The sequence below is a fragment of the Cryptomeria japonica genome, chromosome 7 (assembly GCF_030272615.1).
Source record: "Cryptomeria japonica chromosome 7, Sugi_1.0, whole genome shotgun sequence".
Taxonomy (NCBI): Eukaryota; Viridiplantae; Streptophyta; class Pinopsida; order Cupressales; family Cupressaceae; genus Cryptomeria; species Cryptomeria japonica.
In genome coordinates, this window is record NC_081411.1 from 807,556,730 (window position 1) to 807,575,669 (window position 18,940).

General features: G+C 39.4%; 1 protein-coding gene across 4 annotated transcripts in view; it reads left to right on the top strand.

The window, feature by feature from the left end:
* Nucleotides 1–18,940, top strand: part of LOC131065601 (uncharacterized) — a 195,436-nt gene that overhangs the window by 141,249 nt on the left and 35,247 nt on the right. For all 4 annotated transcript variants that reach the window (XR_009111454.2, XM_058000339.2, XM_058000188.2 and 1 more), the window contains one exon: nt 3,113–3,248. Coding sequence is in view for 3 of the 4 variants with exons in the window: in XM_058000339.2 (XP_057856322.1) it covers nt 3,113–3,248 (136 nt within the window). In the remaining variant the exon portion in view is untranslated. The remainder of the gene's footprint in view (nt 1–3,112; nt 3,249–18,940) is intronic.

An 18,940-nucleotide genomic window follows, 5' to 3' on the forward strand; every position in this document is an offset into this window, starting at 1 on the left:
GGTTGCCTCGGACTATTGTTAGTGATTAGGACAAGAAGTTTATGAGTCACTTATGGCAGGAGCTTTTCAGACTCAGTGGGACAGATCTTACCCTAAGCACCAGTTACCACTCGTAGATTGATGGGTTGATAGAGAACGTCAATAAGTGGGTGGAGGGATACCTCAAAAACTACATAGCAAGGAAGTAGAAGGCATCAGTTAAGTGGTTACACTTATGTAAGTATTGTTATAATAATACTTACCACATGTCTATTTAGATGTTACCATTCATGGCATTATATGGGTATGATGCACCCAATTTTCTAGATTTGTTGTTTGGAGATAGTAGGGTGCCTAGCGCCACGTATCTTCTTTAGGAGAGTCAAGACATCATGAGGTCATTGAAGGAGAATATTCAGAAGGCACATAACCAACAAAAACAGTATGTAGACCAGAGGAGAGTTGAGCAGTCATTTGAGGTTTGTGACATGGTGTATTTGATGCTGCAGCCTTATTGTTAGTCCACTCTCAAGAAGAGTGGAGTAGGGAAACTCAAGCCACAATATTATGGACCTTTCATGATTATTAGGTGTGTTGGAGAAGTGGCTTATGAGTTAGAGTTGCCAAGAGACAACAAGGTGCACAATGTCTTCCATGTGTCTCACCTCAAGAAGGCGATTGGGCACAATATGGTCCTTTCTACAACACTACCACCCCTTGATGAGGAGGGTAAATTGATTCTTGTCACTGAGGCCATTATTGATACCCGAGAGAGGAGATTGAGGAGGAGGTTTATTAGGGAGTATTTGGTGAAGTGGAAGGATCTGCCATTGAAGGATGCAACATGGGATAGTGAGTAGATTCTACAACACCCAAAGTTGAGGTTGTTTGAGGACAAGCAATCTTAGGGAGGGCGGACTGTAATGTTCCCTTCCTAAGTGTAGATGGTTTCTAGCAAGGTTAGCCTATCAAAAGGGTTCCCATAGGCTAATACACTGGAGAGGGAGCTCATTCAGGGGTCTTGTGGCCCTTTGGGGAGGTTTGCGTGGCATTTCAGGAGCTCAGAGCCAATCCCCTAATTTTTAGAAGGGGTTCCTATTTTTTAGGAGGGGATTGGCAGTTCGCATGTTGACCACCCGAAGCTTGTGGAGCCTAGCAGGGGGCTTGAGCTTGATGGACCATTTCAGATGATCAAAGACAGTTTCTATTTTTTAGGAGACTGGCAGTTGGCCTACTACATTCAGTCATCACCTAGGGATTGATGCAGCATAAGTTTTCAGTTGGAGAGGTTAGGTGATGGTTTCAAAATAAAATTGAAATATTAAAGTGTTTAATGTTTTGATTAGATAAAATAAAGTGCTTTATTATAAAGACACTTTATAATAAATTAATAAAGTACTTTAATAAAAGGGGGGCACCAAGGGTGGAACCACCTAGTAGACATACCATTGTTTTTAAAAGCCAAGAAAACATCAAGTAAAAGGTTTATGAAGAGGTTCGATTGAGCTTTGGAGGCAAATAAAATTCAATAAATTGAATCATTATGCAACCCTAAAAAGGTATGATTAGGGTTTGAGGTGAATAAAGCAACATTGGGCTTGCATTTGGGCATCTTTTGACATCATTTTACAGGTGAAGATTGGGAATTGGAGAACTTCGACATTCAGGGCAAGTTGCAAATTGCAAGGAGGAAAACCCTTGCAATTCAGAGGGCCTAGAGGAGTGAAAGACCTCCCAAGGGTCTGATTTACGATTAGTAAGGGAATAAAACTTCGAAGATGCATGACCCTTGCAAAGAAAAAATACAGTTTTAGTGCCAAAAACTAAATGACAACAAAACAAGGAAATGTGGATTTCAACCAAAGAAATGTGTTGTAGCCATGCATATTTTGCCCAAGTCAACAAATAATTGCTAAATTTGTACCACAAATTGGTGAAAACAGCTGCACCAATGCAAACAAACCCCATGCATGCAAACCATTGTGCCTGTCCATGATACTCGAACCAAAGCTGCAAGAAATGAGTTGACAACTCTGTCATCCTTAGCCACAAACTTGCACACAAGGAATGTAATTGGATGAAACAATCCTCAACCGAGACCGATACCAAACACCTGAAATTATACACAAGGTTGATGAACTACACCCTCAAAGTATCACCACTTCAAGCACTATTTAAGAAAACGAAAATGAATATGGACTTTGTCTTCATGCTTGGACCCAAATGCTGATACCATGGTAGAAATAGCCCTCCACATCTAATTTGCTTACTTGAAGGAAAAGGGTAAAGAGGTGAAAACAGAAACACACAGATCAAAATGAGTACATTAGGTACCATTCAATCATCTGTAGTTTAAATTCTCAGTAATTACATACTTGACCTCTTAAGATAGTGTTACTGAAGAAGTGACTTATGAGGTACAACAAAAGTTTAAAAAATTCACACATTAAATATAGGCATATTGGACTATTACATCGTCATTAAGTGCATATAGGATAAATCTGTACAATGCAACATTAGCATTCCAACAACTTGCAAATGAAAAAATAGAGTGGTTTATTATGATTTCACATTTGAAGGATTGATCTCAAAACTTTAAAGTAATAAAAGCTCATGGTTAGTTTGAATGGAAATCGTCACTAGAACAAACTTTTAACACAATAGCATGTTGTTGATTACATAGTAGACCAAATCACAACATGGACTCTCTCCTTGTAATTATGTTTGGTCCAAGTATGCAGATAAGGTTCCTGTTATAGAATTAGAAGAAACAGACTTGTACATTTTTAAGAATAATTGTGTCATATAAAGGAACAAGCAAAGCCCTTTTTGCTATTTGTAACATTGGAATCTATATGTACAAGATGAACTCTCTTGATTTTTCAGGGAAGGATAAAATTCTGTACCATTATTTATCAAAATCAATCCATGCAGTTTGATTCTTTCTCATCATTTATCGAGATTAATTTTATTTTGCTGTATATTTTAACTGGCAATAAAACAATTTTGGTACACCTAAACCATTCCTGAAAAACATAAGCATTTTGGTTTTGTTTTTTGATATGAGATTGTAGGCTTTAGATTGTGAATAAGATATTTTTGTTCACTTGAACTTGATTTTTTAATTCTGCAGATCTATTGATGAGACAGGTCCATTATCTCCTCTGGAGCTAAGTATAACAGCTGGACTTTCAGGTTCAGTAGCTGCTCTTGCATCTCATTCTTATGACACGGCTAAAAGTCAATCTCAATCTATTGTTACACCAAAGGTATGTATCTTGCTAATAGCTAAAATTTGGGGAGTTAATGAATGTAACATGTCTTTATTTTTACACTGCCTTCTGATTCTTTTCTTTTTTCTTGATGTTTAAAGAAAAATGAATGAGTCCATGTTATGCATGCATGGAGTATCTACAAGTTACTGAGCCATGTTTTGGAATTGCCCTATGTTTGAATGTTTCTTTTGTTACCCTTGGATATTACATGAAAGCAGATAGTAGTTATAAACTTATACCTATCAACATTATCTGTTGCCCTCGCCATGGTCATGATGATAGAGGCCCAAGCACAAAGACAAATGAGATCAGCTTTCATAAATATGATTAATTATCTTTCAATCATATTTTGACTGTCTCACAATGGCCTTTTTCAAATAACATGCTGTTGTTTAACTTATCCAAAACAGCCACAAGGTACTTTGGCAGAAGTTCATAAAGGAACACTGATGTAAGCTCAAGGGACCTTTAAAAGCACTAGGTCTTGAGTAGCTAACAGCCTAACACCCTTGTAGAAATACACTCTTTACTTTGAAGAGGCTTCTGGCATCTTGTCTCAAAGAACTTTTGAAATCCACTCGTCTCTTAATCTCTGCTACAAAGGAGAAGAGCCTGCAAAAAGTGTCATGAAACTCCTGAGAGTAGTATTTTTAATTAGAGGATGATTTTAACATGCTGCCAAATGGAAAGTATTTCAATGAAGGGATCTTGGATTTAATTTGAAAAGCTTCCCCTTGAGGTATTTTGGAGTTAATCGAGAGACTATCTGCAAATGCTTCACATCGGTTCATCCATAGAAATAAAAAAAGAATTGGAGGGGAAAACAATGCAATTCTTATGTTTTCTTAGGTTTGTCGTATTAAAATGTCCCTTTTTATCCTGAAGATTAACCCCTAATCTTTTAAAACCGTGCCAATGCTTTTACATCTGAAAAATCTGATTTTGTAGGTTAAAAGAAACAAGATGTTTTTATTTATATGATATAAACAGCATTTTTTAGCAATATATAATTCAGAAAAGAACAGATGTCATTTTCTTATTCTTTGAAAGATCCCTGATAGATCTTTGCTGTTAACCTGCTGTAATTTTTTTATTTTTAATTTTGTTTTCCTGTTTATTTAAGTTTTTCTTACAGAACTAGACAGAAGTGCAGAAAGGGTTGTTTGTTTTTGTGTTTTTGATTGTTTAATAGCATAGGAAGGAATAGATAACAGCAAATATGAAGCAATACTGAAATAAATGAGGTATACAGCAAAAGTCAGAATTATTGCAAATCGTACCAGGCAGATTTGTCTGAATTACAAAGCCAAACAATGAATCCAATGTATTTCCCAAGCTCTCATACAAATTCAAAGTCAAACTGGAAGATGAAGAATGTTCTCCAACCCCACATACACTGGAAGTGAATACAAGCAATACCCTATACACCACGTGGTGTATTTGCTGCAAATGGCATTCCTCCAGCTGCAATGAACCACGTCTCCACTGGAAAGATGGTAGGCCACGCTGAAACCCTACTGAGAATTGATGCCTCTGTCCTTAATCACCACACACAATGCCTTATAAGTCCGGTGCCAAAGATTGCTGAGGGCTACGTCCCAGCCAATCCTAATCCTGGGGTTTGTGTCCCAGTCTAGAAATCGCTCTCCAGAGCAAATTCATACAAGTTGTCAAATATGCAAAAGATGATGATAGAATGAAGCTCCTATCCCCTTATAACCCCTCTCAATTGCAAATCGAACCCTAATTGTCTCCAAGTGGCATGGTCTAGTGGAAATGTTATAATTTCTTATTTTAAAGTGGTCATGTTACTAGAAAATGACCTTTTTCCTCATAGACAGAAATCCGCTCACTGAATTGCCCTGAGACCAAAGAGAAAGATTTAAAGAATTTCAAGATCTTTCCAACGAGCTATCACACAATAGGGTGCGCATCCAGATGAGGCCAAAAATCCCCTTATTACTCCAAAATGGCTAACAACTTAGCCTTATTTAATTATTAAACGCTAACTTAGGAAATATTAAAAATATAACCCAAATAGCCATAAAATGCCCAACTGACATTACAAACCCTAAAATCATCCTGTCACCTGTCTGTGACTGAAGTCGGAAATCAAGGATTCACTGGTAGTCTCATCCCTAAAATCTAGGGATGCTCCTAAAATTTAGGAAACAAGCCCAATCTCTCTGAAACTGAACCCAAAGAGGCATCTCATGGAGACCCAACCTTGGGCATGATCAAACCTCCTAAAAAGTAGGAACTGCCTCCTAAAAACAAGGAATGTCTCCCAACTGATCAATAACTGCTAGAATACCAAGTCTCCAACACTGAATAACCATACCGGGTCTCTGTCCAACCCTGTCAGCCTACAAGACCCCATAATAAGCTGACTCACATGTCTCTGCTAGACTGAGCTAGAGTGGGGACATGACAGTCCTCCCCTCTCGGAGATGCTTGCCCACAAGCAACTGTAATGCTGGATGCTGTAAAATGCTCTCACCTTCCCAAGTGGCATCCTCTATGGGAAGATCTCTCCATCGAACCAAATACTCTCGAATCACCCGGCTTCTCAGCCGTCGTTCCCTCACCTCAAGAATCTCATCAGGAACCAAAATCAATTTACCCTCCTCATCCATAGGAGGTAACTCGGGTGAAACTGTAATATGCTGTCCAAGGGCCTTTTTCAGGCAAGATACATGAAATACATTATGAATCCTGCTGCCAGGTGGTAACTCAACCTCATATGCAACCTCTCCCACTCGCCTGAGTACCCTGTATGGACCATAAAAACGTGGTTTGAGCTTCTCAGCTCCCCCCCTTTTTAGGGTGCTCTGCCGATATGGTTGTAAGCGCAGAAAGACCATATCATCCACCTCAAATGCTCTCTCAATCCTGTGCCTGTCTGCGTACATCTTTTGCTGATTTTGGGCCTGCTGTAAATTCTCCCTGAGAGATCTCATGACATCCTGGTTCTCCTGTAACCAATCCTGAGCTAAAGGAACTCTACTATCACTAATTGCCAAATCAGTGAAAGATAATGCCTCATATCCATAGAGAGCTCTGAAAGGCGTCATGCCAATGGACATATGGTGAGTGGTATTATAACAATACTCGCCCAAATACAACCAACGTACCCATGCTTTTTGTTGCCCTGACACATAGTTACGCAAATATCCCTCAACCCACTTGTTGACTATCTCGGTCTGTCCATCAGTTTGAGGGTGGTAACTAGTACTAGGTGTCAACTCAGTGCCTGTAAGCCTGAAAAGTTCCTGCCAAAAGGAACTCATGAACCTGCTGTCCCTGTCACTCACAATGGTCTTGGGAAGACCATGGAGTCTAAATACCTCCCTGAAAAATAACTCAGCCACCTGTGATGCTGTGAAATCCAGTGCAATGGGAAAGAAGTGGGCATACTTTGTTAGCCTATCCACAACAACATAAATACAATCTTTCCCCTGAACCCGAGGAAGACCTGTAATGAAATCCATTGAGATCCCTGTCCACTTCTGTTCCGGTATAGGTAAGGGTTGCAACAACCCCGCTGGGTAGGTATGCTCCGACTTGTTCTGCTGACAAGTCATACACTCACGGACATGGCGTAAAACATCATCTTTGAGACCCTTCCAAGAGAATCTCTCACGAACCGCCCTGTAAGTCTTACCATATCCTGGATGTCCTGCTGTAGGAGTATCATGGAGAGCATGCAAAATTTGTTCCTTCAACTGAGAACTCGGAACAAGATAAACCCTACCCTTGTAGTAGATAATATCATCTACCACACTATATCTGTCATCCACTATCAAACCATCCATGATCTCACAAGCATGCTGATCCTTGGAATACTCAACTAAGAGTTGAGCCTTCCAATCTGCTGAAATCTCGCTCAATGAGCAAAGGGCAGCCAATGAAGGTTTCCTAGAGAGTGCATCAGCCACAGTATTATTCTTCCCCTTTATGAATTCGATATCGAAGTCATAAGCCTGAATTTTGCTAATCCATTTTTGTTGTCTATCATTAAGCTCTGTTTGATTTAGGAAGTATTTCAGACTGTTGTGATCAGTTCTTACCACAAATTTGCTGCCAACAAGATACTGTCTGAATTTGGCTAACGCATGCATGATAGCCAACATTTCCTTGTCGTAGGTAGAGTACAACCTCTCATTATTTTGCAACTTTCTGCTCTCATAGGCAATGGGATGTTTGTTCTGCATCAACACGGCTCCTATACCAAATCCTGAGGCATCACACTCTAGAACAAAGGGCTGCGAGAAATCAGGTAGTGCCAAGACAGGACAAGTGCTCATCACCTCCTTGAGTCTATCAAAGACCCCCTGCGCTTGTTCTGTCCATCTGAAGGCCCCCTTTTTTGTAAGATCTGTCAAAGGTGCCGCCAACTGAGAGAACCCCTTCACAAATCTCCTATAATAAGCACACAATCCAAGGAATCCACGTAACTCCGTAATGTTCTGAGGGACGGGCCAATTCTGAATTGCCTGAATCTTCTCCTCATGCACCTTCACTCCATCAGCACTGATCACATGTCCCAAATATAACACCTCCCTCAATCCAAACTCACATTTGGAAAGCTTAGCAAATAGAGACTGATCCTCCATTATGCCAAGTACCTCCTCAAGATGTCTGAGATGATCCTCCCAAGTACAACTGTAAATCAATATATCATCAAAGAACACTAGAACCGACTTCCTCAACTGCTTGTTGAAGATATGGTTCATACAGGACTGGAAAGTAGCTGGTGCATTGGTAAGGCCAAAAGGCATTACCAGGAACTCATAATGCCCATAGTGACAACGGAAAGCAGTCTTGTGTACATCCTCAGCGCGTACACGAATCTGATGGTAGCCTGAACGAAGATCAATCTTAGAGAAATAGACAGCCCCATGTAACTCATCCAACAACTCATCTATGCGCGGAATAGGATATCTGTTTTTTATTGTCTTCTTGTTCAAGGCTCTATAATCAATACACATCCGTAGAGTCCCATCCTTCTTCTTAACCAACACTACGGAAGAAGCAAACGGGCTAGAACTCGGTCGAATGAAACCCATATCTAATAGTTCATGAATTGTCTTCTCAATTTCATCCTTATAAGCTCTAGGATGACGATATGGGGTAGTAATCACTGGCTTTGCTCCCTCCTCCAACTCTATACCATGCTCAAAACCTCTATCTGGTGGCACTCCAGGAGGTATATCACCAAATACTCTACCATGGCGATCCATCACTGACTGAATGTCCACATGAAACACACGGCCATCCTGGGGTGTGGGTGTTTTGGACTTAACCAAACAATGCGTAGCCCAGAGTACATCATTATGCCTGAGGATAGTCTCCATCCTGCGAGAAGTCACTTCCCTAGGTCCACCATCTGAAGCTGCCCTCAAAATCACTTTCTTCCCTCCAGACAGAAACTCCAACTGCATACGTTGGTGATCAATAATGTAACGCCCAATACCCTGTAACCACTGCATGCCCAAAACCACATCATAATCCTCTATAGGAAGCACATAAAAATCATCAGTCAAAGTATAATTCCCCATCTGAATACTAAGCTGTGGAATCCGTTTGGTGCAACCCAAAACTGCACCATCTGCCACCTTCACTCCAAAACCACCAAACTCCTCATACTGCAAGCCACACCTCTCAACTAATTTCTGATCAATAAAGTTATGCGTAGCACCTGTGTCTACCAAGCTGGTGACCCGCTTACCCTTAAGTGTACCTTTCAACCGGAAGGCATGAAACTTAGGATAACTGGAGAGAGTAGCCATAGCTACTTTGGCTGACGCCAACGGCTCAGGGATGTCTAGCTCCAACTGTGTCTGAACCTGCTCAACATCCTCTGTATCCTCCTCAATATCAGTATCAAGAACCTCCTCATCTCCTAACTCAGAAGTCACCTCAATCAAATGAACCTTTCCTTTACCCATGCAACGGTGTCCTGGTTCCCAAGGTTCCTTGCAGGAAAAACATAACTTTTTCCTCCTCAATTCATTCCTCGTTTCCTGATTCATCCAAGGGGTTTTCGCTGAAGTCCCTTCTTTGTTCTGGGACGTATTGGCCTTCTGTGCAGGCCGTGAATCTCTAAATGGTTTCTTATCTGCCTGATAAGAAGTGGGAACAGTATCTAGTCTCAATGTCACCTCAATAGCCTCCTTAAGAGTTGCTGGTTGGAAAGCACGCACTAGTCCCTTTAGCCTATCCTGCAAGCCCTCAGTGAACAACATCACACTACGTCTCTGGGGCATATCCGGTACCATCACTGCAATACGTTGGAACTCATTAATATAGGCTTCTGCATGACCGGTTTGTCTAAGGTGAGCCAACTCCCTGTAATAAAGTTCTGTATCCTTACGGTCAAACCGTGCAATGAGACGCTCAGTGAACTCAGTATAGGAGTGAACTAAGGTGTGATCCTGGGTGACCAATCCATGGTGCCACCAATCATAGGCAATCCCCTCTAAATGCAATACAGCAAACTGAATAGCCTCACGCTCAGGCATGGGCCTCAATGAAAGATATATGTCGAGCTTGTGGACCCACGCTCGTGCGCTAGTGTCTCCTGTGCCATTATATGGGGCCAATGTAATCTTCCCAGTAGCTCTATTCAAATCATAATTCTGCTGCTGCTGGTGTGGTCTATTACCACGATCTCCCCTGAACCTGGTTGTATCTCTACGCTATGCACAATACTGGGGAAGAGGGAAAACGTCCCTAACCTCAGGGGGTAGAGCTCTCCACTCAGCTGTGGCTGCTAAAACTGACTCCTGGAACCCAACCTCCGGTGGTTCCACTTGTGCTGGTTGTTCACCTGGTATGAACTGAGGAAGCAATGGCCTATTCGTAGTAGGTGTACGATGGTGGTGCCTCCTGCTGGAATGATGGGAACTCCCAACTGAAGATTGGGACTGATGGCTGCGGTGACTACCAGCCACTGAAGGTGACCTACCACGCCTACCTCTGTGTCCATCCATATCCAAACGATCCAAGGTATCTTGTAACCTATCTAATGCCTGGACGATCCTGGGCTGAGTAGTGATAAGAGTCCTCATCATCTCTCTCTCTTCCTCATCCTGATTTCTTCTGTCGCCCACCTGTTCCTCAGCCATGACTGGATTCTGTTCTATCCCAAACTCACGCTCGTACTGAGCTCTTCTGCGTGTGTAATACCTATTTATATCCGCTCTACCCGAATGCATAGAAATAAAGTCTGATTAACCCCACAGGCTGGCAGAATACATGGCTCTGATACCACTGAAAGATCCCTGATAGATCTTTGCTGTTAACCTGCTGTAATTTTTTTATTTTTAATTTTGTTTTCCTGTTTATTTAAGTTTTTCTTACAGAACTAGACAGAAGTGCAGAAAGGGTTGTTTGTTTTTGTGTTTTTGATTGTTTAATAGCATAGGAAGGAATAGATAACAGCAAATATGAAGCAATACTGAAATAAATGAGGTATACAGCAAAAGTCAGAATTATTGCAAATCGTACCAGGCAGATTTGTCTGAATTACAAAGCCAAACAATGAATCCAATGTATTTCCCAAGCTCTCATACAAATTCAAAGTCAAACTGGAAGATGAAGAATGTTCTCCAACCCCACATACACTGGAAGTGAATACAAGCAATACCCTATACACCACGTGGTGTATTTGCTGCAAATGGCATTCCTCCAGCTGCAATGAACCACGTCTCCACTGGAAAGATGGTAGGCCACGCTGAAACCCTACTGAGAATTGATGCCTCTGTCCTTAATCACCACACACAATGCCTTATAAGTCCGGTGCCAAAGATTGCTGAGGGCTACGTCCCAGCCAATCCTAATCCTGGGGTTTGCGTCCCAGTCTAGAAATCGCTCTCCAGAGCAAATTCATACAAGTTGTCAAATATGCAAAAGATGATGATAGAATGAAGCTCCTATCCCCTTATAACCCCTCTCAATTGCAAATCGAACCCTAATTGTCTCCAAGTGGCATGGTCTAGTGGAAATGTTATAATTTCTTATTTTAAAGTGGTCATGTTACTAGAAAATGACCTTTTTCCTCATAGACAGAAATCTGCTCACTGAATTGCCCTGAGACCAAAGAGAAAGATTTAAAGAATTTCAAGATCTTTCCAACGAGCTATCACACAATAGGGTGCGCATCCAGATGAGGCCAAAAATCCCCTTATTACTCCAAAATGGCTAACAACTTAGCCTTATTTAATTATTAAACGCTAACTTAGGAAATATTAAAAATATAACCCAAATAGCCATAAAATGCCCAACTGACATTACAAACCCTAAAATCATCCTGTCACCTGTCTGTGACTGAAGTCGGAAATCAAGGATTCACTGGTAGTCTCATCCCTAAAATCTAGGGATGCTCCTAAAATTTAGGAAACAAGCCCAATCTCTCTGAAACTGAACCCAAAGAGGCATCTCATGGAGACCCAACCTTGGGCATGATCAAACCTCCTAAAAAGTAGGAACTGCCTCCTAAAAACAAGGAATGTCTCCCAACTGATCAATAACTGCTAGAATACCAAGTCTCCAACATTGAATAACCATACCGGGTCTCTGTCCAACCCTGTCAGCCTACAAGACCCCATAATAAGCTGACTCACATGTCTCTGCTAGACTGAGCTAGAGTGGGGACATGACATTCTTTTCCCAAGTTTTACAGCTCAAACAAAATGCATTTTTTGGGCTCCTTGTATCTCATTTTCTTACAAATTATAATTATATCAAGTTTTAATATAAATAAAAACTAGAAATTATTATTTTAATGTTCATTATTTATTATTATTTCCTACGACTCAAAAGATTCTACCGCTGTTGTGTGTATGTCCTCAAAATGGATGGGATAGCTACATTATCCTTAGCCATAGGATAGTGCTATGAATGTTATAAACCCCCCATTGATGTCTCATTAGCCTTTCCTTCTGCCTCATCAAATGCCGCCATTTTGGCTTCCCATTCTGCCACCCCCTCTTCAAAGTAGCAAAATTGTCATTAATGATTTATCCCACATCCTTTGCAACCCATTTTGAATATTGATCAATGTCATTGATGCTGAGCATATGACGTGTCTCTTGCCTCTCTACTTTCATTGCACACAATTGAAAGTTGTATTGGACAAAGATAGGTCATTCAAGTGCTTTTGAGGTAACGCTGAGAAAAAATGTGGATCATAAAATTTTGAAGATTGGATGGTGTACCAAAATCTTCTCACCACAAATTTGCAAGGACAACATTTATAACTTTGTAAGTGTTTTAGTAAACTTAAATATTGAAGTAAAGATGGAATTAAAATTAAACATATATGTTTTTTTTGCCTACTATGGAATGCCCCTCCTTCGAATGATAGAGGTAAAGAAAACAACCTCCTCTCTACCTGTTAAGTTTTGATCAGATTTGAAAAAATTCAAACTGCTTGTAGTATATGTCACCAATGTACTGTGTGACCTTAGAATTCACCCAATGTTATAAGCTACTGTAAGTAGATTCTGTGCTTATTAAATATTTCACGATCTGCTATATGAGTGTGCCATGATATGCAATATCAGATATGATCTGAAGGTTGTATTTTATCTGCTTAAGTGTGATTTTGAAAGATGCACTACACTTATAGATTTCGGTGTTTGCATCCTTCTCAATGTATGCTAGTTATATAAGTGGATGAAGGGTTATGTAGTGGAGAGATATGTCTTCCCACTTGGGAAGACACATCTCTTCCCTACCTACCTCTTCACCACAGCACGTTAACTACCATCAATTTACCCGATCAGAAGGAGAGCAATTGTTAAGACTCGCTAATCAACCTGATAGCAAGAACGGTATGACCGTTGGTTAAACTTAATCTTGTTTTATTTATTACTCATTAACGTATATACTAACGGTTTAATTTATTAGTGTATATGTTAATATGCAAACAGATTAATACATCGGAATGAAATGGCACGACTGATGTTACAAAATTAACACTCCCTCTTAACTAGGGAGGATATATTTCATGTTAGAGAAAAATCCCAATTCATCCATTGATTGTGAAGAGTAGAGATATCACACCATAGTGATATTTAGAGATATGGTTCAACAATGAATATCAAGTCTCATGATACTCACCATAACTCATAGTTATCAAGTAAGGTATGTGCACTGGCATCAAGTCACATGATGCCTACCATACGGATAATGATTTCATGGCATGTCCACTAATATTATGTCCATAATATTCACCATGAAGATCTCTATCATAATTATGGTTTACTTAATGATATCATCCAACAGATATCTACCATAATGTCTCAGAGATATATATACTATCATGACATGTCCACAGATATCAAGTCACATGATATCCATCAAGATAGATAAATTGATAATTGTAAAATCGTCACCTTACAATATCAATTTGAAACAAGTGTTCATTATTGAAAAGTCATCACCCTTCAATAATGTTCACAAGAGGGCCCATGAAGTCATGGAGTCACAAACATGACAAATAAAAGAGTTTACACATTAAACATCTTAAATATATTAGTATATCAAAATAAATGAGACTATCTCAAAGTGAAATAACATTTTCAACCATACCAAATTTATCTCTAAAGTCACATTATGGCTTGGTAAGAATGTCTGCAATCTGATCACCTCTACTAATATAATTCAGTCGGATCACATTCCTTTCCACCATATCTTGAACATAGTGATAAGGAATCTCAATGTGTTTAGACCTGTCATGAAATACTAAATTCATTGAAAGCTTGATGCAACTCTGATTGTCACAATAGATGACAGTAGGATTTAAGGGCTGACCAAATAGTCCTACAAGCAGTTTTCGGAGCCATACTGCTTCTCTTGCTCCCATGGAGGCTGCAATGTATTAAGCTTCTATAGAACTCTGAGCAACTGAAGATTCTTTTGTACATATCCATGAGATCATTCTTGATCCTAAACTGAAGCAATATCCTGATGTGCTTTTCTTGTCAGCTATGCGTCCAGCTCAATCAGAATCAGTGAATCCATGTCGATCAAGGTCTACATGTTTATACTTCAGACCAAAACCAATGGTTCCTCAAAGATATCTCAGAATATGTTTTGCAGCAACAAGATGTATTTCCCTAGGTTCACACATGAACTGACTTAGTGCATTAAGAACATAACATATATCAGGTCTTGTGTTTACCAATTACATTATTGATCCAATAATCTGTCTGTAGAGGGTAGGATCTGCAAACTCTGATTCTGCAACTGCTTCCTTTAGTTTGTGCAGATTTGTCTCCATAGGTGTGGTCATGGATCTATAATCCATCATTCCAGATCTCTTGAGTATATCAATGGTGTATTTTCCTTGATTAAGGATTATACCATCTGCCTGCTGCCAAACTTCCAATCCAAGGAAGTAGTGAAGAATTCCTAAATCTTTCATATCAAACTCAGAGGCTAATTCTTTCTTACATCGAGAAATACAATTATCCTCTCCTGTGATTAGTAGATCATCAACATAAAGAATAAGAATTAATAATTCACCATTGATTACCTTGTAGTAGAGATTTGGATCTGCTTCATTCTTGGAAAATCCTAATTCCAAGAGATAGTGATCAATTCTTTCATACCATGCTCTGGGGGCCTGTTTCAATCCATATAGAGCTTTCTTTAATCTGTAGACATGTGATTCAGCCTTATGAGTCACAAAACCTTCAGGTTGCTCCAAATAAACTTCTTCTTCAATCTTACCATTCTAAATAGCAGTCTTAACATCCATTTGATGAACTTTCCATCCTTTAGATGCTGCAATAGACAAAACTGCTCAGACAAAAGTGTATCTGGCAATAGGAGCAAATGTCTCTTCATAGTCAATACCTTCTTTTTGTGAGAAATCTCTGGCAACAAACCTTGCTTTGTGCTTTTCAATGGTGCCATCTGCTGCATGTTTGATTTTGAAGAGCCATTTAGAAGATACCACAGATTTGCCTTTAGGCCTAGGCACAATATCCCAAACATCATTTTTTCAAAATTGACTGATACTCTTCAGACATAGCATCTTTCCAAACTTGATGCTTGAGCACATCTCTAACACAGGAAGGTTCCGCATCAATGATCTCACTCATCAAGGCAGTATAACTAGAAAATAGATTAGGTCTCTTACTTTCTCTGAAAGTCCCCTTTGGAGCAGCATAATTTTCAGCTTCTTGAAGCATCTTTTTAGTCCAAAGTGGTCTCTTCCTAGTTTCGGGATAATGTTCTTCTAAGGGTAAGTTTTGAACTTCATGACCAGCATTTTCAGGGGTCTCCCTCTGAATCTCAGGGGTGGAATCCTCATCCAAGCGTGTAGGAGGATCTTGGTGTTCTAATTCATTAGAGCTTTTGGACCTCCTGAATGCTATGTCTTCCTCAAAGATGACATCTCTGCTTAGTTCAATTTGCCTTTGACCAGGTATATATACACTGTAAGCTTTAGAGGTTTTATTGTACCCAACAAATACTCCTTTCTTTCCAGAAGGTTCTAACTTTGACCTCTTTTCTTTGGGGACATGAATATAGGCTAGACACCCAAAGATCCGGAGATGACTTATGTCAGGTTTGTTACCAATAAAGGCTTCTTCAGGGGTTTTATTATCAAGAAGAGAATGAGGACATCTATTTTGAATGTACACAGCTGTCCTAGATGCTTCAGCCCAAAATGATGTTTCTATATTTTGGTCAAACAACATTGCCCTAGCAGCTTCTACTATAGTCCTATTCTTTCTTTCAGCTACCCCATTTTTTTGTGGGTTATAAGGTACAGTTAACTCCGTCTTAATCCCAACATTTATACAATAATCTTTAAACATATCATAAGTGTATTCCCCCCCATTGTCTATTCTTAAGGTTATGATTTTCTTACCTATCATATTTTTTGCAAGAGCTTTGAATTCCTTAAATTTAGAAAGGATTTTTTCAGACTCTTTGTACCTCTGAAAATATATCCAGGTCTTCCTAGAATAATCATCCACAAATATTACATAATATAAAAATCCTCCTAAGGAGGGTACAGACATGGGTCCACATAAATCAGAATGAACTAATTCTAATACATTTTTGGATTTACTGTTGCTAGAATTAAAAGACCCTTTAATATTCTTTCCCAAGGCACACCCTTTGTAGGCTCCTTCAAAATTATGACTTAGCTTGGGTAAGCCAATCACCATCTTCTCTATCTTAGGTAGGGCATGGAAATGAAGGTGCCCTAATCTTTTGTGCCAAAGTTCATTCGAATCTGGCGTCTCATGAATCAAGGCTTGAGGGGGAGTGGTGCAAAGTCTGTAGAGGCTCCCTTGTCTTACTCCAATGGTGTGGGCTTTCTTGATGGTGGAGTTCTTTGGCCAAGAAAGTACCTTTCCTTCCATAAAGGTTAATCTATAACCCTTATCTTCAAGTGCAGAGACTGAGACAAGGTTTCTCTTTATACTAGGTACACATAGAACTCCAGTCAGCTGCAGGGATATCCTTGACTTTAGCAGGTTCCTATTCCCATAACTGGATAATTCGAGTCATCACCAATTGTCACTTCTTCATTTGAATTTTCCACAAGTGTATCTAGGTGCTCACAAAATCCAGTGATGTGTTGAGATGCTCTGCTGTCAATCACCCATGTGTTGGAACTAGAGGTGACTTGACTAGAGAGGGCTGAGTAGAAGACTAGTCTCTCAGAATCACTTCCTTTCTTAACTTCTACCATTAAAGCTTGTTGCTTGATCCTATCTGGACACTTCATTGCATAGTGCCCATATTGATCACATCCGAAACATTGTACTTATCTCTCTTCTTCTTTGAAGACCTCTTTCCATTTGAGCTGTTGTCCCTTTTTCTCTTAAAGTTCTTCTTCTTTCCTTTCTTGTGGGAATTTGAGTTTAGAACTTGAATGTCCTCATTGCCATTGTTTTGTTTTATTCCTCTTGTTGCAAGCCGAGATTCCTCTTGAATGCAATCGGTTTTCAATCTATCAAACTTAGGAAATTTAGAACGAGCACTGATTCCTTGAATGAACGATTCCCATGAGGTAGGGAGTCCATTTAGGGCCATCATAGCAAGTTCTTTGTTGTCTACTAGATGCCCAATAGTGGATAGTTGATCCCTAAGCTCAATGATCCTCAAGAAATAGGATGTAACTGTCTCTCCTTTATTCATCTTTAAATGGTGTAGTTGATTCTTCAAGGTGAGAGCCCTGCTAGTGTTGTTGATTTCATAAATGTCAGCTAGGGCTTTGAACATCTAAAAGGCCGTCTCATATTTAGAAATAACTGGCACAATGTGGTCTCTCACTGAATCCACAATTATCTTAAGAGCCTTCTCACTGTCCTTGCTCCACTGAACTTTCTCCGTATCATCAGAGGGTTCAAGAATTTCACTTTTGACATGGGAGTCAATTTTATTTTCTTTCAAAACAAGCATGATCCTGAATTTCCAAGATACAAAATTTGATGCTCCATCTAGTCCATCTTCAAACCTAACTCTGGTTGCCATTAGGATTATAGTAATGTGATCTACTAAGAGCCGGGTGAATGTCTATCTGATCGTTACAGAATTTAATTTGATCTTCCTTAACTTAGCTCTGATACCATGTTAAGTTTTGATCAGATTTGAAAAAATTCAAATTGCTTGTAGTATATGTCACCAATCTACTATGTGACCTTAGAATTCACCCAATGTTATAAGCTACTGTAAGTAGCTTTTGTGCTTATTAAATATTTCACGATCTGCTATATGAGTGTGCCATGATATGCAATATCAGATATGATCTGAAGGTTGTATTTTATCTGCTAAAGTGTGATTTTGAAAGATGCACTACACTTACAGATTTCGGTGTTTGCATCCTTCTCAATGTATGCTAGTTATATAAGTGGATGAAGGGTTACGTAGTGGAGAGATATGTCTTCCCACGTGGGAAGACACATCTCTTCCCTACGTACCTCTTCACCACAACACGTTAACTACCATCAATTTACCCGATTGGAAGGAGAGCAATTGTTAAACCTCGCTAATCAACCCGATAGTGGGAAGACACATCTCTTCCCTACGTACCTCTTCACCACAACACGTTAACTACCATCAATTTACCCGATTGGAAGGAGAGCAATTGTTAAACCTCGCTAATCAACCCGATAGCAAGAACGGTATGACCGTTGGTTAAACTTAATCTTGTTTTATTTATTACTCATTAACATATATACTAACGGTTTAATTTATTAGTGTATATGTTAATATGCAAACAGATTAATACATCGGAATGAAATGGCACGACTGGTGTTACAAAATTAACACTACCCCCTTATAAATTTGTTACACATCATTTAATGTCTCAAGGTTTTCATTGGGGACTATTCTCATCATATACATGTTGAGGCCATCCATAACATCCTCATCTCATTTGAGTGAAGTGAAGAAAAAAAAAACTTAGGATTCAAGTAGGCAACGACATGAATATGTCGGAGTTGTAGGTTTCACCTTTAATCAATAATGTGCTAAATGGATTCATATTTGTTTTTATTTGACCCATACAAATGTTGAATCGCCTTTTTGTTTCTATCCATGGTCTCATATAAATTACCTCATGGAGCTTTTATCTCCTGCCAACGGTTTTGACGTCGAAAACATGACTGGGAAAATGAAATTTAAAAATTTAAACTAAACAGAAAAAA